Raw genomic sequence first — 26,014 nt, forward strand, 5'->3', positions numbered from 1 at the left:
GGAGCGCTGCACTGTCATGGCCGTCGGGGATGCGATTCGCACAGCGGGACGCGCCCGCTCGCGAATCGCATCCCAGGTCACTTACCCGTTCCCGTCCCCTGCTGTCATGTGCTGGCGCGCGCGGCTCCGCTCTCTAGGGCGCGCGCGCGCCAGCTCCCTGAGACTTAAAGGGCCAGTGCACCAATGATTGGTGCCTGGCCCAATTAGCTTAATTGGCTTCCATCTGCTCCCTGCCTTTATCTGACCTCCTCCCATGCACTCCCTTGCCGGATCTTGTTGCCTTGTGCCAGTGAAAGCGTTTTGTGTGTCCAAAGCCTGTGTACCAGTACTTCTGCTATCCACCCTGACTACGAACCTTGCCGCCTGCCCCCGACCTTCTGCTACGTCCGACCTTGCTTCTGTCTACTCCCTTGTACCGCGCCTATCTTCAGCAGCCAGAGAGGTTGAGCCGTTGCTAGTGGATACGACCTGGTCACTACCGCCGCAGCAAGTCCATCCCGCTTTGCGGCGGGCTCTGGTGAAAACCAGTAGTGACTTAGAACCGGTCCACTAGCACGGTCCACGCCTATCCCTCTCTGGCACAGAGGATCCACCTCCTGCCAGCCGGCATCGCGACAGTATGTACACAGTGACCCCACCAGCAGAATAGTGAGTACAGCTCTGGAGCATAATACAGGATATAACTCAGGATCAGTACAGGATAAGTAATGTAATGTATGTACACAGTGACCCCACCAGCAGAATAGTGAGTACAGCTCTGGAGTATAATACAGGATATGACTCAAGATCAGTACAGGATAAGTAATGTAATGTATGTACACAGTGACCTCACCAGCAGAATAGTGAGTACAGCTCTGGAGTATAATACAGGATATAACTCAGGATCAGTACAGGATAAGTAATGTAATGTATGTACACAGTGACCTCACCAGCAGAATAGTGAGTACAGCTCTGGGGTATAATACAGGATATAACTCAGGATCAGTACAGGATAAGTAATGTAATGTATGTACACAGTGATCTCACCAGCAGAATAGTGAGTACAGCTCTGGGGTATAATACAGGATATAACTCAGGATCAGTACAGGATAAGTAATGTAATGTATGTACACAGTGACCTCACCAGCAGAATAGTGAGTACAGCTCTGGAGTATAATACAGGATATAACTCAGGATCAGTACAGGATAAGTAATGTAATGTATGTACACAGTGACGTCACCAGCAGAATAGTGAGTACAGCTCTGGAGTATAATACAGGATATAACTCAGGATCAGTACAGGATAAGTAATGTAATGTATGTACACAGTGACCTCACCAGCAGAATAGTGAGTACAGCTCTGGAGTATAATACAGGATATAACTCAGGATCATTACAGGATAAGTAATGTAATGTATGTACAAAGTGACCCCCACCAGCAGAATAGTGAGTACAGCCCTGGAGCATAATACAGGATATAACTCAGGATCAGTACAGGATAAGTAATGTAATGTATGTACACAGTGACCTCACCAGCAGAATAGTGAATACAGCTCTGGAGTATAATACAGGATATAACTCAGGATCAGTACAGGATAAGTAATGTTATGTATGTACACAGTGACCTCACCAGCAGAATAGTGAGTACAGCCCTGGAGCATAATACAGGAAATAACTCAGGATCAGTACAGGATAAGTAATGTATGTACACAGTGACCTCCACCAGCAGAATAGTGAGTACAGCTCTGGAGTATAATACAGGATATAACTCAGGATCAGTACAGGATAAGTAATGTAATGTATGTACACAGTGACCTCACCAGCAGAATAGTGAGTACAGCTCTGGAGTATAATACAGGATATAACTCAGGATCAGTACAGGATAAGTAATGTAATGTATGTACACAGTGACCTCACCAGCAGAATAGTAAGTACAGCTCTGGAGTATAATACAGGATATAACTCAGGATCAGTATAGGATAAGTAAAGTAAAATACACTGTATAAACTGACTTCGCATTACATGGGGATAATAAAATATTCTTTGCAGGTAAAGTTGAGTATTGACCCTCATTGTCTCTGTGGTTTCTGGGTTCATGTTTGGTCGCAGTTTTTTCGTATGAACCTTTTCTGAACCGTTTTTATTGCCTTTTCATTAAAATGTAACTAAGTAACATTACTGAAAGAGATGTTTTCCCGGAATAGCGGTGATATACACAGTAATGTAAAGCAGTCGGATCATGTGGTGCGGATCAGCGCCATTTGAGGGTCATATCTGCTGGTTAGACGGTCGATCATTTACAAGAAAAACACAAACATAGAGAAGAGTTAGAGCGGCAGAGCCCAGCGCAGAGCGCGCCGTGTCAGCCCCTGTACGTCAAGTGCGTTTAGTACAGCGGATTGGCGCTCTCTACGGGGCTCTCAGTCACTGGTGTAACCATGAGGGGGAGGGGCGGCGGGCGGGAAGGTGTTTAGCTGGAGCGCCTGTATAAGAGCACTTGACGGCGTCTCGCTGGGTAATTAAAAGCCCAGAAACGGAGAAGTGAATGAAATAAATCTGCGGCTCCAAGACAAGGTTTTTATCGCGGGGAGCATTAACCGCGCACCTGCTCCACCAGCCGTACACTCTCTAAATAAAAACGTTAATATCCGCATCGCTGACGCCTGCGAGACGCTGACATTTTTATGCTGATGAGTTTCGGAGTGTGAGCCGCGCCGAGCGCTAATTACCTCCAGCCACGTCTAAAACAAACCCGACACCGCCAACAAAAAAAATATTTGCTCGGCTGAGAATGCGGTTAATAACGGCGCCGGAGTGCCGCAACCTTTACATGATGTCTCCTACGTATGTTTTTAGGCAATTCTGGGCATCAAACATAAGAGCAGCTTAAAGGGGTTATCCAGGAAAAAACATTTTTTTTATATATCAACTGGCTCCAAAAAGCTCAACAGATTTGTAAATTACTTCTATTAAAAAATCTTAATCCTTTCAGTACTTATGAGCTTCTGAAGTTAAGGTTGTTCTGTTCTGTCTAAGTGCTCTCTGATGACACGTGTCTCGGGAACCGCCCAGTTTAAAATCAAATCCCCATAGCAAACCTCTTCTAAACTGGGCGGTTCGCGAGACATGTGTCATCAGAGAGCACTTAGACAGAAAAGAACAACCTTAACTTCAGAAGCTCATAAGTACTGAAAGGATTAAGATTTTTTAATAGAAGTGATTTGCAAATCTGTTTAACTTTCTGGAGCCAGTTGATATATGAAGAAAAGTTTTTTCTGGATAACCCCTTTAATGGCAGCATTTCAAATACCTCAAAGGGGGAGGGGGGGAGGGAGGTTACCTCCAAGATCCCACATATTGGTACCAGAGACGTAAATTTCTCTATTGAAATATGTTGTAGGATGGCCCCCGGGCCGGAGATGGGGACGTGACGTCACGGCCACGCTCCCTTGTGACGTCACGCCATGCTCCCTCCATTCATGTCTATGGAAGGGGGCGTGACGGACGTCACAAGGGGGCGTGGCTGTGACGCCATGTCCCCGTCTCGGAAGCAGCGCCTGGCACAGAATCCGGGGGCTGCCCCGAGATCGCGGGGATCCTTAGCGGCGGGACATCTGCGATCATACATCTTTTCCCCTATGCTTTGGATAGGGGATAAGATGTATGAATCCGAAATGCCCCTTTACAACTATAAATAAATAAAGCCTAAGACTATGTTTACATGGCAGAATTTCCGAGGGAAAACCAGCAAAAAAGTTTGGAGATTCTGTTGCAGTTCCGTTGAGCCCCGTCGAAGGGATTCTGCTGCACACTGCAGAATTTGCGCGGCGGAAACATCTTATCTTTCGTGGATATTTTGATTTTGGCCTCCGTAGAAAGAATTTGCCATGTCAGTTCTTTCTGCAGAATCTGTTTGGAAATGTATTGTCATCTATGAAGATGGAGCATTTCCGAGCGGTCCTAGCGCCAGCTTGTTGTGCCGCCGCCTGCGGAATGTCCACCCGGAAATTTGGGGTCTAACAGGGGCCCCATAGCTGCTACATAGTAAATAATATAATGTGACATATCTTCACCTCTCACCGGAAGAGGCCAAGAATTCATAGTCATCACTTCCCATCGCTCTGGGAAACGTTGTTTTTTTTTTTTCTCGCACGCTCATTTCCGTATTTAGCAACGTGTTCAGATTTGACGCCTAAACGACACCCGGCAGAAAAGCTGCGACCTTCGTCACTTTAGTTATAATTAATGTGCTAATAAATGCATCGTGCCGATCGCTCGCGTGCTAGCAGGTAATTGCTCAGTTGTTTGGTTTAGTAAGTGAAATCGCTGGAATAGTTCCAAAGACCGACCCCTCCCAAGGGGAGCACCGCAGCGAGCGCAGAATGTCCTGTAGAGTGTCAGCACTGGGGGGGGGGGGGCATTAGTAGCTTCGCTCTCCTCATTGTGTTTCGTTTTTCCGGGATGCAAATTCTCTGTAGAATAGTAGTAACATCACTGCGAAAGTCACAAAGCGCAGGTGTCTGTCTCAGCCTGGAAGGGGAGATACATTGTATAGAGCACAGTTTCCCAACCGGGGTGCCTCCAGCTGTTGCAAAACTACAACTCTCAGCATGCCGGGAAATGACTGAAGAAAGACGTATATGAGAGATCAATGGAAGGTGTATTCATTTGTGTGCAAAGAGCTCCCCCTAGTGTTGCCTACAGGCAGACAGAATTTCATCCTGTATTTCTATGTCAGTGTTTTTCCACCACTGTGACTCCAGCTGTTGCAAAACTACAACTCCCAGCACGCCCGGACTCCCCTGGAAGGGGAGATACATTGTATAGAGCACAGTTTCCCAACCGGGGTGCCTCCAGCTGTTGCAAAACTACAACTCTCAGCATGTCGGGAAATGACTGAAGACAGACGTATTTGAGAGATCAATGGAAGGTGTATTCATTTGTGTGCAAAGAGCTCCCCCTAGTGTTGCCTACAGGCAGACAGAATTTCATCCTGTATTTCTATGTCAGTGTTTTTCCACCACTGTGACTCCAGCTGTTGCAAAACTACAACTCCCAGCACACCCGGACTCCCCTGGAAGGGGAGATACATTGTATAGAGCACAGTTTCCCAACCGGGGTGCCTCCAGCTGTTGCAAAACTACAACTCTCAGCATGTCGGGAAATGACTGAAGACAGACGTATATGAGAGATCAATGGAAGGTGTATTCATTTGTGTGCAAAGAGCTCCCCCTAGTGTTGCCTACAGGCAGACAGAATTTCATCCTGTATTTCTATATCAGTGTTTTTCCACCACTGTGACTCCAGCTGTTGCAAAACTACAACTCCCAGCATGCCCGGACTCCCCTGGAAGGGGAGATACATTGTATAGAGCACAGTTTCCCAACCGGGGTGCCTCCAGCTGTTGCAAAACTACAACTCTCAGCATGCCGGGAAATGACTGAAGACAGACGATTATGAGAGATCAATGGAAGGTGTATTCATTTGTGTGCAAAGAGCTCCCCCTAGTGTTGCCTACAGGCAGACAGAATTTCATCCTGTATTTCTATATCAGTGTTTTTCCACCACTGTGACTCCAGCTGTTGCAAAACTACAACTCTCAGCATTCCCGGACTCCCCTGGAAGGGGAGATACATTGTATAGAGCACAGTTTCCCAACCGGGTGCCTCCAGCTGTTGCAAAACTACAACTCTCAGCATGCCGGGAAATGACTGAAGACAGACGTATATGAGATATCAATGGAAGGTGTATTCATTTGTGTGCAAAGAGCTCCCCCTAGTGTTGACTACAGGCAGACAGAATTTCATCCTGTATTTCTATATCAGTGTTTTTCCACCACTGTGACTCCAGCTGTTGAAAAACTACAACTCCCAGCACGACCGGACAGCCGTTGGCTGTCCGGGCATGCTGGGAGTTGTAGTTTTGCAATAGCTGGAGGCGCACTGGTCAGGAAACACTGATCTAAAGACTTTAAATCCACGTAAAGTGGCAAATTTCTGCCGAATCAAATAGATTTTTTCCGCTGTGTGAATGGGACAGCGGAATCCCATTATAATCAATGGGCAGTAAATTTCAGTGGAATTTCTGGCGAGTTCTTCCACGGAATTGCGCACAAAAATTCCACATAGCCTAAGGGAGCAAAAGAAAAGAAGCCACACGGTCATTTGCAAGAATAAAAAAACAACAAAAATAAAATGTGCACCTTAAAAGAGGATTCTGCTTTTTTTTTGTTTTGTTTTGCATTTCTTGTTTTTGTTTTTTTTTTTTTGTTTTTTTTAGGCTCAGTGGCAGAGTTTTTCATAATGGAAAATGTTTTTTTTTTTTTTTTTAAGGGTAGCTCTCATTAAAACTAATTCTTGCTATTGCGCTCCTTATGGTACCTAAAAAATATTTCTAATATACTTTGGTTAAAAAAAAATGAAGTTTTCTATGTTTTATTTGTGCTTAAAAAAGCTCAAGAGCCCATTTCCCCCCATCTTATACACAGACTTAGGATCGAGGTCCAAACACAGGAAGTGCAGCCTGGAGTGCTGAGGGGGGCGTGTCCAGCCTCATCCAATCATAGCTTCTCTTACACTTAACTGCCATTTGCTGCTGGTTGGACACACCCCCTCTGCACTTCCTGTGTTTGGACTCGGGCCTAAGTCTGTGTATAAGATGGGGGGAAATGGGCTCTTGAGCTTTTTTAAGCACAAATAAAACATAGAAAACTTCATTTTTTTTAACCAAAGTATATTAGAAATATTTTTTATGTACCATAAGGAGTGCAATAGCAAAAATTTGTTTTAATGAGAGTTACCAATTAAGAAATTGTGGTGTTTTTTCCTCCCATATACTTCTATAGGTGAAAGAAATAAACACCAGAAAAAATGCCAAGTGTGTATAGATATTGCCATTTTTCTGGTGCTGTTTCCCCAAATTCTTCAATAGAAACAATGTCAAACGAGGAAAGAATCAAATGACTTCTAATGGAAAAGAAAAAAAAAAAACGAAATAAAGCGCCAAATAAAAAACAACTATAGTAATACACACTATTCATGAAAAAAAAAACACAAAACTTTATCTTGGGAGGATAAGGGGGGTGGGAGGTGGATTTTTTTCTTGTGTTGTTTTTTTTCTGTCCATAAAACCGCCATCTACATGCTGTGAGCAGTGTGGGGTGTTGCGCTGCCCGTGTCGTGCTCTCTCAGGCGCAGTAATGTGTGCGCTTGCTGGGGTTCTTCGTTAGGTTTTCATGCATATTCTGACCTTCTGAAAGTCAGCACCTCGGGCGGCTCATGGCGGTCTCCGGGGCTGCATCACTAATTGCTGTAATTTTACCTCCTCGCGCCTCGCCGCCGCTCCCGGACGGTTGGAATTCTGCTCCTTTCTGGAATCATTCTGGCATTTTAGATTTTTTTTTTTGTTAAAACAATTTTTTTTAGGATTTTTATTTTCGGACACATACTCTCGCTAAGGGGGATTTAAATTAACAGTCATTTTGTCGTATTATTTATACATGGCACAGATTAGGGGGCGGCGGTGGAGGAGAGAACGCTAATGCCGCTCGCTGTATGTGACAGTGCTCTCTCCCCACGCTGCAATGGTTTTAACTGTGCTGGGAAAAGTCAGAGGAGACCCCCCCCCCCATAGTTCACACAAGTGTCCATCACTGTGACATTGGAAAATACTGTCGACGAAGGCGGGAGGGGAGATGTGCGCGTTTACATGTAAAATTACAAGACGCGAACAGGAGGCTTCACACGCTACACTGAACAATATGTGATACTCTGCTGCTTCAACAGCTCCTTATCATATACTTATCTTACAATACTTTATGTCTTCTTCAGAGCTGCACTCACTATTCTGCTATTACATTATATCTTATCTTCCAGTCAACTCCATAGTTGCACTCACTATTCTGCTGTTACATCATGTCTTATTCGGTAATCATCTTTAGAGCTGCTGTCACTATTCTGCTGTTACATCATGTCTTATTCGGTTATCATCTTTAGAGCTGCACTCACTATTCTGCTGTTACATCATCAATGCTGAAGATCGAGAGGCCTGGGCCTCATATAAGGTTGGGAGTAGTCCCAAGAATGACATCACAGACAATGATGGGGGTACTAACAGCTCACACACAATGATGGGGGTACTCACAGCTCACACACAATGATGGGGGTACTCACAGCTCTTACACACAATGATGGGGGTACTCACAGCTTACACACAATGATGGGGGTACTCACAGCTCTTACACACAATGATGGGGGTACTCACAGCTCTTACACACAATGATGGGGGTACTCACAGCTTACACACAATGATGGGGGTACTCACAGCTCTTACACACAATGATGGGGGTACTCACAGCTTACACACAATGATGGGGGTACTCACAGCTGGCAGTGGTCTCCTTTGATCCCCTTGGTGGTACAGTGGCATTTCCCGGTCTGCATCTCACAGATACTGGCGTGTCCATTACATTCACAGGCTGGAAAAGAAGGAGGAGAGGATGAGAGTGCGCATAGCGGAGGACGGTGGACTACATAACCCATCATACAGTATAGGAGGACCCCGACATATCAGCAGGATCACAAGGCTTTAACACTGTATAATGAGACACTCTGCAACTTATACTTGTATCTAAACTAGTCAGTTCTCTATGATGATTTTACCTGCACTGATACATTGTAACAAACTAAGAGGACCAGAGATTTTAGATGTTTTATATACATATATATATATATATATATATATATATATATATATATATATATATGTTTGCGATGCACTTTGATGGCACATGCACTTTATATATTTGTATACACTGTTTTAATGATTTGCAATTATGTTTGATATGTTTAACCCTATATATATATCTTGATGTGATCACTAATATTTGGCTTGAGAATGGTGTTGTGAGAACACCGAAATGTCACACATGTTCATGGAATAAAAGTAGCTTTTTATTTTTGATACACTGGAGTGCAGCGGTCATCCTTTTGTTTATTTATATATACATACAGTATTATATATATATATATATATATATATATATATATAATCAAGGTAGAGCCGCTCACCACTCCTACGTCTACTGCACGTCCTCGTGCTACGGACACCGGTACCGCTCCCGGCTCAGTAGAAACCACAAAAAAAGACGTCCGGCACTCAGGGAGTTGCAGGTAAAACTTGTAGATGGCTTTATTCAAACGCTGTAGGCAGGACAAAAACTGACGCGTTTCGCACGCTCAGGTGCTTAGTCGTAGATAGACACACATTCAAAAGTACGTGTTAAAATACACATGAGTTTGGTCACATGACCACGAGTCTTAATTAAAACAGTTAGTTACAAAACATGGAACTGGGAATCCCTATTATATCTAGGGGACAGTTCACACGTGGGCGCATGTATTGCGATAGTTTTAGTTTTGATTTTAGTTCTTCTCTAAACTAGTTTTTCTCCACGTCTCCATCTAATTAATGCCTATATTTATAAATAGAATACTTTTGGCTGGAAGTTTAGGGAGTGATATAAACTATTCCCCATTTGACTATTAAACGCATGGCATGTACCTTCACGTGTGAATTCTTTCCTATGTTGGAACAATCAAAACTCCAGATATATATATATGGTTATGTTTACATGACGAAAAATGTTCAAAGGAGGGAAGCACCAAAAACACAAGATAAATACAGAATAAACGCACTGAATATACCCTCCTACTGATATATCTATGTTCACGTAATCATTACTTATGCGCACGTCAACATCATATATATATATATATATATATATATATATATATATATATATATATAGTGGAATATACTATCATACATCATATTCTATTTAACATGGTATAAACTATATACTATAAGGATATACTCAGTGATATGATATATCCTGTATAATATACTATGGGGATATATTCATTGATAAGATATATCTTATATCATATGGTATATACTATTAGGATATACTCTGTGATTTGATATATTCTAAATAATATACTATACACTATAGGGATATATTGAGTGATACAATATATCCTGTATAATAGGGTATATATTTTATACTATGGAGATAAGCTCAGTGATCCATATATCCTGTATAATATACTATAGGGATATACTTATTAATACATATATCTTGTATAATATAGTATATACTATAGGGAAACACTCAGTGATCCATATATCCTGTATAATATACTATAGGGATATACTTATTAATACATATATCTTGTATAATATAGTATATACTATAGGGAGACACTCAGTGATACCATATATCCTGTATAATATACTATAGGGATATACTTATTAATACATATATCTTGTATAATATAGTATATACTATAGGGAAACACTCAGTGATACCATATATCCTGTATAATATACTATATTCTATAGGGATACACTCAATGGGGGAGATTTATCAAAACTTGTCCAGAGAAAAAGTTGCTGAGTTGCCCATAGCAACCAATAAGATCACTTCTTTCACTTTTGCCCATAGCAGCCAATCAGATCGTTTCTTTCACTTTTGCCCATAGCAACCAATTAGATTGTTTATTTCACTTTTGCCCATAGCAACCAATCAGATTGCTTCTTTCACTTTTCCCAGGCCTTTTCAGAAATGAAAGAAGCGATCTGATTGGTTACTATGGGTAAATATGAAAGAAGCAATCTGATTGGTTGCTATGGGCAAAAGTGAAAGAAACGATCTGATTGGTTGCTATGGGCAAAAGTGAAAGAAGCAATCTGATTGGTTGCTATGGGCAACTCAGCAACTCTGGACAGGTTTTGATAAATCTCCCCTAGTGATACCATATATCATGTATAATATACTATATTCTATAGGGATATACTCAGTGATACCATTTATCCTGTATAATATACTATAGCAGTCTTTCCCAACCAGTGTGCCTCCAGCTGTTGCAAAACTACAACTCCCAGCATGCTCGGACAGCCTTCGACCGTCCGAGCATGCTGGGAATTGTAGTTTTGCAACAGCTGGAGGCACACTGGTTGGGAAAGACTGTACTATAGTAATATATTCAGTGATCCATATATCTTGTAAAATATGGTATATACTATGGGGAAACACTCAGTGATACGATTCATTCCGTATAATACGGTATATATTATATACTAAGGGGATATACTCAGTTTCCTTGTGAAGTTTTGGGAGGTAGTTTATCATCTCTACGGTACAACGTAGAAATGCAAAGTGCGGAGCCATAAGCCGCTGCGCCTGAATTATTAATGGCTGAATGTGCGCATTGTCATTTGTTATACGTATTCGGGCATCACCGAGGGGCAGACAGGAAAATCGCAGTTAGATGAATGGAGCAGAAAGGGCTTATGGGGGAAACGCGTCGACTATTCTGTTTGTTTCGGAAATTCTGAAGTTAAAAACCAAACCCAGATTCCCCAATGTGTGATAGAGGAGAGGACATGAGGAGCGAAGAGCCGAACACAGGAAGATCTGTATATAAAAGAGACTGTGGGGCCCTAAATCAGAATATAGGGGGCCACAAATACAACATTTACAACATGTGACTGATATCATCCTCTTATAACGCTCCAGTACTGATATAACTGTTACGCCGAGCGCTCCGGGTCCCTGCTCCTCCCCGGAGCGCTCGCGGCGTCTCTCTCTCTGCAGCGCCCCGGTCAGACCCGCTGACCGGGAGCGCTGCACTAACATTGCCGGCGGGGATGCGATTCGCATAGCGGGACGCGCCCGCTCGCATCCAAAGTCACTTACCCGTCCCGGTCCCCGGCTGTCATGTTCTGGCACGCACGGCTCCACTCTCTAGGGCGCGCGCACCAGCTCTCTAAAATTTTAAGGGCCAGTGCACCAATGATTGGTGCCTGGCCCAATCAGCCTAATTAGCTTCCACCTGCTCCCTGTCTATATTACCTCACTTCCCCTGCACTCCCTGGCCAGATCTTGTTGCCATTGTGCCAGTGAAAGCGTTTCCTTGTGTGTTCCTAGCCTGTGTTCCAGACCTCCTGCCGTTGCCCCTGACTACGATCCTTGCTGCCTGCCCTGACCTTCTGCTACGTCCGACCTTGCTCTTGTCTACTCCCTTGTACTGCGCTTATCTTCAGCAGTCAGAGAGGTTGAGCCGTTGCCGGTGGATACGACCTGGTTGCTACCGAAGCTGCAAGACCATCCCGCTTTGCGGCAGGCGCTGGTGAAAACCAGTAGCCACTTAGAACCGGTCCACCGACACGGTCCACGCCAATCCCTCTCTGGCACAGAGGATCCACCTCCAGCCAGCCGGCATCGTGACAATAACCTCTATATATTACATCATATGTGACTGATATCATCCTCTTATAACGCTCCAGTACTGATATAACCTCTATATATTACATCATATGTGACTGATATCATCCTCTTATAACGCTCCAGTACTGATATAATCTCTGTATATTACATCATATGTGACTGATATCATCCTCTTATAACTCTCCAGTACTGATATAATCTCTATATATTGCATCATATGTGACTGATATCATCCTCTTATAACGCTCCAGTACTGATATAACCTCTATATATTACATCATATGTGACTGATATCATCCTCTTATAACGCTCCAGTACTGATATAATCTCTATATATTACATCACATGTGACTGATATCATCCTCTTATAACACTCCAGTACTGATATAACCTCTATATATTACATAATATGTGACTATCATCCTCTTATAACGCTCCAGTACTGATATAACCTCTATATATTACATCATATGTGACAGGTATCATCCTCTTATAACGCTCCAGTACTGATATAACCTCTATATATTACATCATATGTGACTGATATCATCCTCTTATAACGCTCCAGTACTGATATAACCTCTATATATTACATCATATGTGACTGATATCATCCTCTTATAACGCTCCAGTACTGATATAATCTCTATATATTACATTATATGTCATGATATCATCCTCTTATAACGCTCCAGTACTGATATAATCTCTATATATTACATCATATGTGACTGATATCATCCTCTTATAACGCTCCAGTACTGATATAACCTCTATATATTACATCATATGTGACTGATATCATCCTCTTATAATGCTCCAGTACTGATATAATCTCTATATATTACATCATATGTGACTGATATCATCCTCTTATAACGCTCCAGTACTGATATAACCTCTATATATTACATCATATGTGACTGATATCATCCTCTTATAATGCTCCAGTACTGATAGAACCTATATAGATTACATCATATGTGACTGATATCATCCTCTTATAACGCTCCAGTACTGATATAACCTCTATATATTACATTATATGTGACTGATATCATCCTCTTATAATGCTCCAGTACTGATATAATCTCTATATATTACATCATATGTGACTGATATCATCCTCTTATAACGCTCCAGTACTGATATAACCTCTATATATTACATCATATGTGACTGATATCATCCTCTTATAACACTCCAGTACTGATATAACCTCTATATATTACATCATATGTGACTGATATCATCCTCTTATAACGCTCCAGTACTGATATAACCTCTATATATTATATTATATGTGACTGATATCATCCTCTTATAACGCTCCAGTACTGATATAACCTCTATATATTACATCATATGTGACTGATATCATCCTCTTATAACACTCCAGTACTGATATAACCTCTATATATTACATCATATGTGACTGATATCATCCTCTTATAACGCTCCAGTACTGATATAATCTCTATATATTACATCATATGTGACTGATATCATCCTCTTATAACGCTCCAGTACTGATATAACCTCTATATATTATATGTGACTGATATCATCCTCTTATAACGCTCCAGTACTGATATAACCTCTATATATTACATCATATGTGACTGATATCATCCTCTTATAACGCTCCAGTACTGATATAACCTCTATATATTATATAATGTCACTGTTCTGTATATTGCAGGTTTTTATGTATTTTATATTTTGGAAAAAAAATCACAGAACTAATTATAATATTTAAAGTGTAGACAAAACACTATCACCGAAAGAACACTTTAAAATGTAACTTTTAATATTCATTCTCTAAAAATGTCCATAGAATGGACCACCAAAAACCAAACACTTGTGATTTTATATTTTGCTTTACATTATTCACAGGTCATATGGAAGGAGATTTATCAAGCTCTGTAGTAGTGCGGAGTGGAGTGGTCATGTATTTATAAAATGCAATTGTCGCTATTTATGAAGAAAAAAAGTCGCATCTCTATTTAAAAGTCGCCTATGTATTCCAGGTCCAACCTGGCTTATAGAAAGTGCATATGTCTGCAGAAAAGGGCATCAATGTTGTGTTAAAATAGAATAAGGCACAAAATAATCGTGTAAGAATTTTTACAGACGACGTAAATAACCCATTTGAGGCACTAAAAGTTTTCCTTAAAAAAAGAAGAAACACCCATAGTAATACAGCTTCATGCACATTTTGGGGAGGGTAACGTACCGAGCCCTTTTTATTTTTATTTTTTTCGTGGCTTCTATATTGTTTATGTGCCTGTTGGTGTTGCGCTGTCTTCCTTCCTGACGTAAACTCCGGCCTCAGCGCAGCGACGCGAGACTCCGCCCACCAACGTCACAAAATGCGGCAAAAAAGCCTCCAGGGTATGGATATTCATGGTGCGGCAAAGTATGTTTTTAATATTTTTTCATTTTCTAAGGAGGGTGGATGGGTTGTTGCGGGATAGATGGAGTGCAGCTATTTAGTGCCAGGCCGGCCAATCAGGGTGTCACCCGATGCAGTATGCCCCTCCTCCCCGTCACTCTCTAGCAACGTTACTGGTAATAAAGGGTAGATAAAGAACTTCGGCTATTAAAGGGGTACTACCGTGCTGACAACTTATCCCCTATCTAAAGGATAGGGGATAAGTTGCCTGATCGCCCGGGGTCCCGCCGCTGGGGAGCCCCGCGATCTCGCACACAGCACCCCGCTCTCATCAGGCCCCGGAGCGAACATCTGATGACGGGGCCGGTGATTGTGAAGTCATAGCTCCACCCCCCCCTGTGACATCATGCTCCGCCCCCTCAATGCAAGTCTATGGCAGGGGCGAGACAGCTGTCTCGCCCCCTGCCATAGACTTACATTGAGGGGGCGGAGCGTGATGTCACACGGGGGCGGAGCTGTGTTACTCACAATACTCCGGCCCCGTGATCGGCAGTCATCAGACCCAGAGCGATGTTCGCTCCGGGGCCTGATGAGAGCGGGGTGCTGTGTGCGAGATCGCGGGGGTCCCCAGCAGTGGGACCCCGGGTGATCAGGCAACTTTTCCCATATCCTTCAGATAGGGGATAAGTTGTCAGCACGGTAGTACCCCTTTAACATAAGGGAAAACTTATTGCTTTAAAAAATGCTTTTGTAATTCGGTTTCCTGGGTTTTGCTTATGTGCGACTATTTGATAATTAGGCCGCATGTAAGCAAAAGTACCGTAAGTAAAAAAAAAAATTGTCATCTAAAAGCCATACGTTTGAAAAGAATGATAAATCTCCTTCATAGAGATTCAATCCTCCATTCCCCAAAGTCATTTTGCAGTCTTTGCGTCATGATGGAGGGAGCCGGGAATTGACCAAAATTACAATACAGCGGTCCCTCAAGTTACAATATTAATCGGTTCCAGGACGACCATTGTATGCTGAGACCATAACTATATGGTAACCTGGTAATTGGTTCTGAAGCCCCAAAATGTCATCCAAAAATAGGAAAAAGAGAGGATTATAGAAAAATAAGTAGATAACTAATATAGATAAAGCAAATCCTTACATATAAAAGTAAGAAAGATCTGCTGGGAGCTGGAAATCACTGGCTATTTCAGTGTTTTCCAACCAGGGTGCCTCCAGCTGTTGCAAAACTACAACTCCCAGCGTGCCCGGACAGCCAAAGGCTGTCCGGTCATCCTGGGAGTTGTAGTTTTGCAACAGCTGGAGGCCCCCTCGTTGGGAAACACTGGTCTATGTAGAGGACAAGATCTCTAAAAAAAAAAAAAAAAAAAGGAAAATGGAGCCGCCCTTACTTGGTGACCAAAGGAGCAGCTAACCGTAGCATAGGTTAAAAGTAATACAGAACATGTAATACCTCCCTGTACTGTAGGGGGTGCTACCAGACACCAGTCAGTGCATGCACTTCAGTAATACAGATAAAGAGTAGTACAGAACATGCAATACCTCCCTGTACTGTAGGGGGCGCTTCCAAACACCAGTCAGTGCATGCACTTCAGTAATACAGGTAAAGAGTAGTACACAACATGTAATACCTCCCTGTACTGTAGGGGGCGCTACCAGACACCAGTCAGTGCATACACTTCAGTAATACAGGTAAAGAGTAGTAGAGAACATGTAATCCCTCCCTGTACTGTAGGGGGCGCTACCAGACACCAGTCAGTGCATACACTTCGGTAATACAGGTAAAGAGTACAGAAGATGTAATACCTCCCTGTACTGTAGGAGGCGCTACCAGACAGGAATTCAGTGTAGGCACTTCAGTAATACAGGTAAAGAGTACAGAACATGTAATACCTCTCTGTACTGTAGGGGGCACTACCAGACATCAGTCAGTGCATACACTTCAGTAATACAGGTAAAGAGTACAGAACATGTAATACCTCCCTGTACTGTAGGGGGCGCTACCAGACACCAGTAAGTGCATACACTTCAGTAATACAGGTAAAGAGTACAGAACATGTAATACCTCTCTGTACTGTAGGGGGCGCTACCAGACATCAGTCAGTGCATACACTTTAGTAATACAGGTAAAGAGTACAGAACATGTAATACCTCTCTGTACTGTAGGGGGCGCTACCAGACAGGAATTCAGTGCATGCACTTTAGGAATACAGGTGTTTTACCAGTGAATGCCCATTCTGATTGGTCGGTTCTTTCAGCCATCGACATGTTTTGCAGATTCCATAGCATTGTATGTTGAGTCTGGTTTCAAGTTACATTGGTCCAGAAAAGACAATTGTATGTTGAAACTATTGTATAATGAGACCACTGTAAGTTTTGGGATCACTGTATTAGATATTCCAGTGACGTAATATTCTGATAGGTGACTTCATGTTCTCATCTATTCACTGCATTCGTTTATCTAGGAAGCGGCGCAGGTGGCGGTGGGATCACACGGAGGCCCCTGTCAGGCGCAATGAGTTCAGGACACATGCACATTGTACCAGAACTCACTTACCGGAGAATTAAATTGCTTCGCTTTCTTTCCGCACAGGCCCCAAGGACAATAAATCCCAGGGTGAAGGGTTTAACACAGGTCAAACTGCGCGGCGCAGCGCAGCCCCAGATTAATTCACTCCGGCTGCATTTTGTAAACCGGTGATTTGCAGAACGCGGAGGAAATGGCTTTTTCTCAGGAAATCAGGAAATGCCGAGCAATGAGTTTCCAGCGAAGGAGCCGGGAGCGCTGAGATTATGGCTAATGACTGGAGGCTTACTTTCTGATGGATGTTTTATAGACGACAAATAAGGCGAGAGGCACGCGTACCTGGACCGCGCCACTTCCGAGCCTGCCGTGTCAACAGATCAAAGGGGCGGCTGGGGGCTGATTAAATGCCGCGTGTAATACAAGGCTGAGAGAATATGTGGCACGTGGCGGAGAATATTAATGGCCTCACTTCATACGGGATACTTAGGCCCCATTCACACTACGGAAATCCTGCGCGGATTCCGCTTGCAGCAGACTCTGATTGATCTCATTAGGATTCGGTTGCTCTGTTTGCTGTCTGTAAAGCTGCATTCACATCTCGTTTTTGCAATACGGTTCCAGTATCAGGTCTCAAAACCGGACCGAACCATATACAACCGTGAACAACCGTATATACCTCTGTACGGTTTTAAACTGTATACGGTTTGAAAACAGATGTCCGGTTGCATACGGTTTAATACGTTTTTTGAAGAAAAAATAGGATACGGTTTTATGTTTGTCCTTAATTAAATAAAGTTCTTCTTGTTCTATTTGTGGGAAGAACTTTCGGCGTGCACTGCGCATGTGCAAACTGCAAAACCGTATTGTGCAAACCGGATGGAACTGTACGGTTCCCATTGACCACCAATATATATATATATATATAAAAAAAAAAAAAAAAGACGTATACAGGTTGTATCCGGTTTTTCACCCGGACATAAAACCGTAGTAGACTATGGTTTTGTGTATGGGAGAAAAACGGATAAAACCGTAAAAGATGCAAAACGTACACAACAGGATGCTACGTTTGGCATACGGTTTTCAATTACATGTCTATACATACGGTTTGCAATACGGTTCCATACGGTTTTTACAGTGAGAATGGAAACGGGAACCGTATTGCAAAAACGAGATGTGAATGCAGCCTTAGCTGGACTTTCAATGAGGAATTGGATTCCGGCAAAAGATTTAACATCTTCTGGCGAAATTCAACAGAAAATTGCAGTTTGTCAGTGGGAATTGCGCTTATCTGCTGGCGGACATTTGCGACAGGTCCGAACTATTTTGAACGGTGCAGATCCTCTGAGGAAATTCCTCGCTGACCGGACCCTTATAGTAAGATTTTCTGGGTTGCCCATAGCAACCAATTTGCTTTCACTTTCTCAAAGTGCTGTGGTAAACTGAAAGCGAAGCTGTGATTGGTTTCTATGGGCAACAAAGAAAATGTTACCATAAGATAACGCAATATATATCTCTTCCCAAGATCTATAAAAGTATTCACACCCCTCAAATCTGCTATTAGAAAACTACAACTCCCATCATGTCTGGACAGCTGAAGGCTGGAATTGTAATTTTGCTGTCGCTGGGGAGCTGTAGAGGAATAGAGGGGGTTACATTTATTTATTCCTATATACATAGTCCCTTACGCCATATCGCCATTACGTTTTCCTTAAAGTCATGGTATACATTGATAACTTGTCAAAAAAAGGGCATGTTTTTATGGGAAGAAAAAACTACTAAAATAAAATGGTAGTCTATGTTGTTGCATCCTTAAAAAGGGCCCACCCTAAAGTTACATGCAAATATTCCCCGTTTTACCCTTTAGAGCAGTGTTATACATGCTGGGAGTTGTAGTTTTGCAATAGCTGGAGGCACCCTGTTTAACAAACATTGCTTAATAGCCATTAAAGGGGTACTCTTAATCCTTCCAGTACTTTTTAGGGGCTGTATACTAAAGAGAAATGCAAAAAAGAAATGCATTTCCTCTGATGTCCTGACCACAGTGCTCTCTTCTGAAAATCCCCATAGCAAACATATGCTGCTCTGGACAGTTCCTAACATGGACAGCAGAGGTCAGCAGAGAGCACTGTGGTCATGACATCAGAGGAAATGCATTTCTGTTTTGGATTTCTCTTTAGTATACCACCCCTAAAAAGTACTGGAAGGATTAAAAAATTTTAATAGAAGTAATTTACAAATCTGTTTAACTTTCTGGCACCAGTTGAATTTTCCAGACATGCTGGGAGTTGTAGTTTTGCAACAGCTGGAGACACACAGGTTGGGAAACACTGTACTAATATAATGAGATATATATATATATATATATATATATATATATATATATATATATATATATCTTTTTTCCCACGTTTATTTGGGTGGTGGGTTTGACTAGCGTGCATCTCATTTATCAGGAAGGTGCAGCAGTATGATGAGTTTTGCGCAGCTCTGCTGTGGTGGGTAAAGCTCTACCGCATACACTTTGTCTAGATGCTTGTGAGGGAGGGAAGTAGACACTTTCCCGGGTCCTGAATTTGGCAGGTTAGGTGTTTTTACTTACTTTCACAGAGCTGCCAGGACATTTTTACTTGCATGTTAGATGCTACAATCAAATTTGATTGCAGTGTCTAAGGGGTTAAAGTCGGGCATCACCGTGATCGGTGATGTCTAGCATTAGAGATGGGTCCTGGTGGCAGTTAGCTGCCAGGACCACCCAGCTATGACCCACACTCAGCTCCTGAGCGCATGTCATAGACCGGGTAAAAACATGGAGGACGCCCACATTAGCTGGGAGTGCGGTGGTCATCGCTCAGCACCTGCTCTGACAGGCAGAGATGACAGGATGGCGGCAGATGTGTTACATCGCAGTCTTTCTGTCGCTCGCCAGCACTGATTTCACTTTTGGAATATTTCTCAGTGTTACAAGGAACAGTCCTGTAATGGCGGAAGGTGGAGGGGAGCAAGGCAGCCGGTCATAATTTTCGTGCCAGGACAGTGGACATTAGTTACTGGGGCAATTAATCGCTCTCTACTCCAGCACAGAGTGGCAAAATTGCGCAATTTTTTTAATGCAAGTTCCGTTTATGTGAATACATTTTTGCAAAACATTTTAGTTTTCACAATATTTTTTCACGCAAAGACAGGCTTGTGCAAAATAAATGTGCAATTACGCCACTCTGTGCTGGTGCAGGGAATTATATATCTCCCCACTGTGTGTGAGGATGATGAGACTGATGGACCTGGTATTGCCCAATGATTTCTGGACAGCCCAACTAAGAAAACGACAGAACCAAAATTAAAGAGCGACAACCCCAGAACCAAGAGAAGACCCCCAGTAGTCCCAGAACCTATCGTCAGCACTTCCAGCAGTATTTGGGTCCATGGGGTTACCTTCAGCAGTACCAGGACCATTGGACAGCCCCTACCAGTGCTAAAAAGGAACATCTCCAGCATTACCAGATCCACAAGCAGATCCCTCCAGCCATACCACAACCAGGGGGAGAACCCACCAGCAGCACCAGAACCACTGGGAAAACTTTTAGCAGCACCAAAACCAACGAGGCACCCCACAACCAATGGGATTATTTCCAGCAGCACCAAAACCAATGGGTATCCCTTTCCAGTAGTACCAGAATTATAATTAGGCACCTCCAGCAGTACCAGAACCACTGGCAGATCCCTTTTGGCAGTACCAAAACCAATGGACGGCCCCTATCTGTAGAACCAGAACTAAAAGGAAGCATCTCCAGCATTTACCGGAAACAAGGGTAGACCCTTCCAGTAGTACCGGAGTCATGACTAGAACCACTGACAGACCCCTCAAGCCATATCAGGACCAAAGGGAGACCCCAACAGCAGCATAAGAACGACTGGACGACCATACAGCAATACCATAACCAACGTGGCACCCCACCAACAGTATCAACACCAATGAGATTACTTTCACCAGCACAAAAACCAATTGTGGCCCTTACCGGTAGTACCAGAATTATAATGAAGGCATCTCCAGCAGTACCAGAACCACATGTAGATCCCTTCAGCAATACCAGAACCAAGTGGAGACCCCTGCAGTAGTACCAGAATTCCGAATAAATTTGTGTCAGCTACAGCATTACCATGGACAGATCCTTTTTGGCAGTGCCAGAACCAATGTACTATTAGTTATACCAGAACTAAAATGAAGCATCTCCAGCATTATCATAAATAAGAAGAGACCCCTCCAGTAGTGCCAGAATCATCAATAGAACCACTGACAGACCCCTCAAGCCATATCAGAACCAAGGAGAGACCCTTTCAGTAGTACAGAAGTCATCACTAGAACCACTGACAGACCTCTCTAGCCATTTCAGAACCAATTGGAGGCCCTTCTAACAGTATACTCTCTCGCAGTACCAGAACCAAGGTTAATCACCTCGGGTAGTACCAGTAATAAAACACACTATGTATCAGTGGTGCACACGTACTGTATTGCACACAGTGATTTATATTACTACCACTTCCAGTCTTCTAGTGCGTCAGTCTTTACTGTAGCTCTTGTATTCTATTTATCAACATATACCTATAGTTCTAAGATAATAATCCTATCGGTGGCTTCGGTGAATTATACGAGTCCTGAGATTACTCGTTCTATGTGTTGTGCTCAGTATCACCTTAGTTGTCTCTGGCTGAGGAAACTCTTTGTATCGGGGGGCATGTGAAGTTGCCATATAGTTAGTCACATGACGTGGCGGCTGAGAGTCGCGCCCTGGAGCTCTACTTCAGCCGCTCATTATGTTCCCGATTAGACCTGAACAGTCCGTTAACTGCATCATCACCACGATAAGCGTTCGCACAGGCGGTACTGACGGCGCAGATAAGATTTACATCCGATGATTAGGGGGGAATGTCTGGGACACGTAGGATAGAGTAACAAGACGAGACAACCAGAGAAAAGCAACACGAGAGACGGAGGAAAAGCGCCCCGTGCTCATTCATCACTGCCATAACCCCGCAGCACAATCATACGCAGGAGAGTGCGATCGCTGATATTGATGGAGGCAATTATACGATTATCATTAATCCTCGGCAAGAAATCAAATAACCATGAGCGAGATAACCGAACGCACCATAAATCACCGCCCCAAATCGCCCCGCTCCTAATCCAGACGGGACGGACTCATCAATTACCAGACCCCGACTTTCGCTGGGCCCTTAAGCTACTCCGATAATGCTGACTAAGCACATACAGTCGTCCGCCATAACAGACATATACAGACTGGACATCAGTAGGGAGCAGGCGGAGCAAGGTGGAGTTCAGATCCGCATCAGAACGCGGTAGTCCTCCCTCGGGAATCGCAGGGACTGACACTTTTGCACGATGTACTGTAATCCAATGCATGTGTGAATGTAGCAAGTCATGTGCTGATAGATTTTAAATATCTTTAATATATCTACAGTCATGGCCGTAAATGTTGGTACCCCCCAGTATTTCTCACAGAAAAGGATTGCAGTAACACATGTTTTGCTATACACATGTTTATTCCCTTTGTGTGTATTGGAACTAAACCAAAAAAGGGAAGAAAAAAAAGCAAATTGGACATAATGTCACCAAACTCCAAAAATGGTCTGGACAAAATTATTGGCTCCTTAACTTAATATTTGGTTGCACACCCTTGAAAAAAATAACTGAAATCAGTGGCTTCCTATAACCATCAATAAGCTTCTTACACCTCTCAGCCGGTATGCTGGACCACTCTTCCTTTACAAACTGCTCCCGGTCTCTTATTGGACGGCGCCTTTTCCCAACAGTAATTATAAGATCTCTCCACAGGTGATCAATGGGATTTAGATCTGGACTCATTGCTGCCACTTCAGAACTCTCCAGCGCTTTGTTGTCATCCATATCTGGGGGTTTTTTGACGTATGTTTGGGGTCATTGTCCTGCTGGAAGACCCAAGATCTTGGACACAAACCCAGCTTTCTGACACTGGGCTGTACAGTGCGACCCAAAATCCATTGGTAATCCTCAGATTTCATGATGTCTTGTACACATTCAAGGCCCCCAGTACCAGAGGCAGCAAAACAACCCCAAAACATCACTGACCTCCACCATATGTCACTGTAGGTTCTGTGTTCTTTTCTTTGTAGGCCTCATTCCATTTTCGGTAAACAGTAGAATGATGGGCTTTACCAAAAAGCTCTATGTTGGTCTCATCTGTCCACAAAACGTTTTCCCAGAAGGATTTTGGTTACTCAAGTTCATTTTGGCAAAATGTAGTCTTGCTTTTTTATGTCTCTGTGTCAGCAGTGGGGTCCTCCTGGGTCTCCTCCATAGTGGGGTCCTCCTGGGTCTCCTCCATAGTGGGGTCCTCCTGGGTCTCCTCCATAGTGGGGTCCTCCTGGGTCTCCTCCATAGTGGGGTCCTCCTGGGTCTCCTCCATAGTGGGGTCCTCCTGGGTCTCCTCCATAGTGGGGTCCTCCTGGGTCTCCTCCATAGTGGGGTCCTCCTGGGTCTCCTCCATAGTGGGGTCCTTCTGGGTCTCCTCCATAGTGGGGTCCTCCTGGGTCTCCTCCATAGTGGGGTCCTCCTGGGTCTCCTCCATAGCGTTTCATTTCATTTAAATGTTGATGGATAGTTCACGCTGACACTGATGCTCCCTGAGCCTGCAGGACAGCTTGAATATCTTTGGAACTTGTGATACTTCTCCCCCAATGACTAAATTTGGTGGAGTCCTGGTTGTTTCTTCTTCTTCCATGTGAGAATTATGGAGGCCACTGAGATCTTGGGAACATTGTGTGCCACAGAAATGTTTTGTCCCCTTCTCCAGATTTGTGTCTGCACACAATCTTGTCTGTGAGCTCTACAGGTAGTTCTTTCTTCCTCATGACTTGGTTTTTGCCCTGATATACATTGTCATCTGTGAGACCTTATATAGACAGGGCTGTGTCTTCCCAAATCCTGACCAATCAGCTGAATTTACCCCAGGTGACTCCATTCAAGGTGGAGAAACATCTCAGAGATGACCAAGAGAAATGGGAGGAGCCAGAGTTCAATGTCACATGTCATAGCAAAGGGTCTAAATACTCTATACCAGATTAGAATTTTTCTTTTTTTTTATTAACTTTGCTAATACATTTTAAAAATTCTGTCTTTATGGGATATTGGGGACAGAATGATGGAAAAACATAAATTATTAATTTTTTTAGCACAGAAAGCAACATAAAAAAATGTGACAAAAGGGTCTGAAAACTTTCTGTAGGCATTGTATATATTTGTTATGTATCATCGACGACAACATATTAGTTCCATCCTCCACCTGCAGAGACAAGCAGTGCCGCCATAGGATAAATAATCTATTCACAATGTATAATCAATTCTTAATGGACCGTACCATTACTAGTCCAATGGCTTCCCTATAGGGACGTTCCCCCTCCGCCATTTTGGAGACAAGTAAATGGCGTGGACCTTAAGTATAAAGCATTAGAACACAGTCCCATTTTCCCAGGCGCCGGTCATTTTACCTCCGTCCACTGCTGCAGATCGAGCCATTAATCCGCAACTCGCGGCTTCTGGAGACGGTTCTGTCAAACCTGTATGTCTAATGCACAACTCACGGTCACGCGTGTGTGTGCGCAAAAGGCCAGTTGATGACTTTCTCTAATGTGAAACTGTGTTTCTCGTTCTGCCGCTGTCAGACACCGCCATGAATTATGAACATCAAACCTCATCTGCCCACTCCAGTCAATAAACCCTCCACCCCGGCTCGCTGCAATGAGATTCTGCCACCATTTGTTTGGGAAAGTGACAAGCGGCAAACTCAGTTATTAAAAAAGACGCAGCACATTTCACATCCAGACAAAACGAGATTCTGCAGAGACGGCAGCTGAGATCCCGGCGATTTATATGTCTGGATATAGAACAAGGCGGGAATCATGGCAGCCGATGCATCCACCTGCAGGGCGCCCACACCTCAAGGGGGGTCCGGGAGAGCAAAACATTACATCAATGGACATCACAGGCCTCCATGTGTCCAATATATGTAGACAGTGACCCCACCAGCAGAATAGTGAGTGCAGCTCTGGAGTATAATACAGGATATAACTCAGGATCAGTACAGGATAAGTAATGTAATGTATGTACACAGTGACCTCACCAGCAGAATAGTGAGTACAGCTCTGGGGTATAATACAGGATATAACTCAGGATCAGTACAGGATAAGTAATGTAATGTATGTACACAGTGACCTCACCAGCAGAATAGTGAGTACAGCTCTGGAGTATAATACAGGATATAACTCAGGATCAGTACAGGATAAGTAATGTAATGTATGTACACAGTGACCTCACCAGAAGAATAGTGAGTACAGCTCTGCAGTATAATACAGGATATAACTCAGGATCAGTACAGGATAAGTAATGTAATGCATGTACACAGTGACCTCACCAGCAGAATAGTGAGTACAGCTCTGGAGTATAATACAGGATATAACTCAGGATCAGTACAGGATAAGTAATGTAATGTATGTACACAGTGACCTCACCAGCAGAATAGTGAGTACAGCTCTGGGGTATAATACAGGATATAACTCAGGATCAGTACAGGATAAGTAATGTAATGTATGTACACAGTGACCTCACCAGCAGAATAGTGAGTACAGCTTTGGGGTATAATACAGGATATAACTCAGGATCAGTACAAGTTAAGTAATGTAATGTATGTACACAGTGATAACACCAGCAGAAAAGCGAGTGCTCTGGAATATAAATTTTGACACTGGTGGTTGTCCCCCTCTT

General features: G+C 43.2%; 1 protein-coding gene across 2 annotated transcripts in view; it reads right to left on the reverse strand.

The window, feature by feature from the left end:
• Window positions 1-26,014, reverse strand: part of ATRNL1 (attractin like 1) — a 638,934-nt gene that overhangs the window by 327,464 nt on the left and 285,456 nt on the right. For both annotated transcript variants that reach the window (XM_056531006.1, XM_056531007.1), the window contains exon 20: window positions 8,362-8,455. In XM_056531006.1, coding sequence (XP_056386981.1) covers window positions 8,362-8,455 — 94 coding nt within the window. The remainder of the gene's footprint in view (window positions 1-8,361; window positions 8,456-26,014) is intronic.

Source organism: Hyla sarda, chromosome 7 (genome assembly GCF_029499605.1).
Source record: "Hyla sarda isolate aHylSar1 chromosome 7, aHylSar1.hap1, whole genome shotgun sequence".
NCBI lineage: Eukaryota > Metazoa > Chordata > Amphibia > Anura > Hylidae > Hyla > Hyla sarda.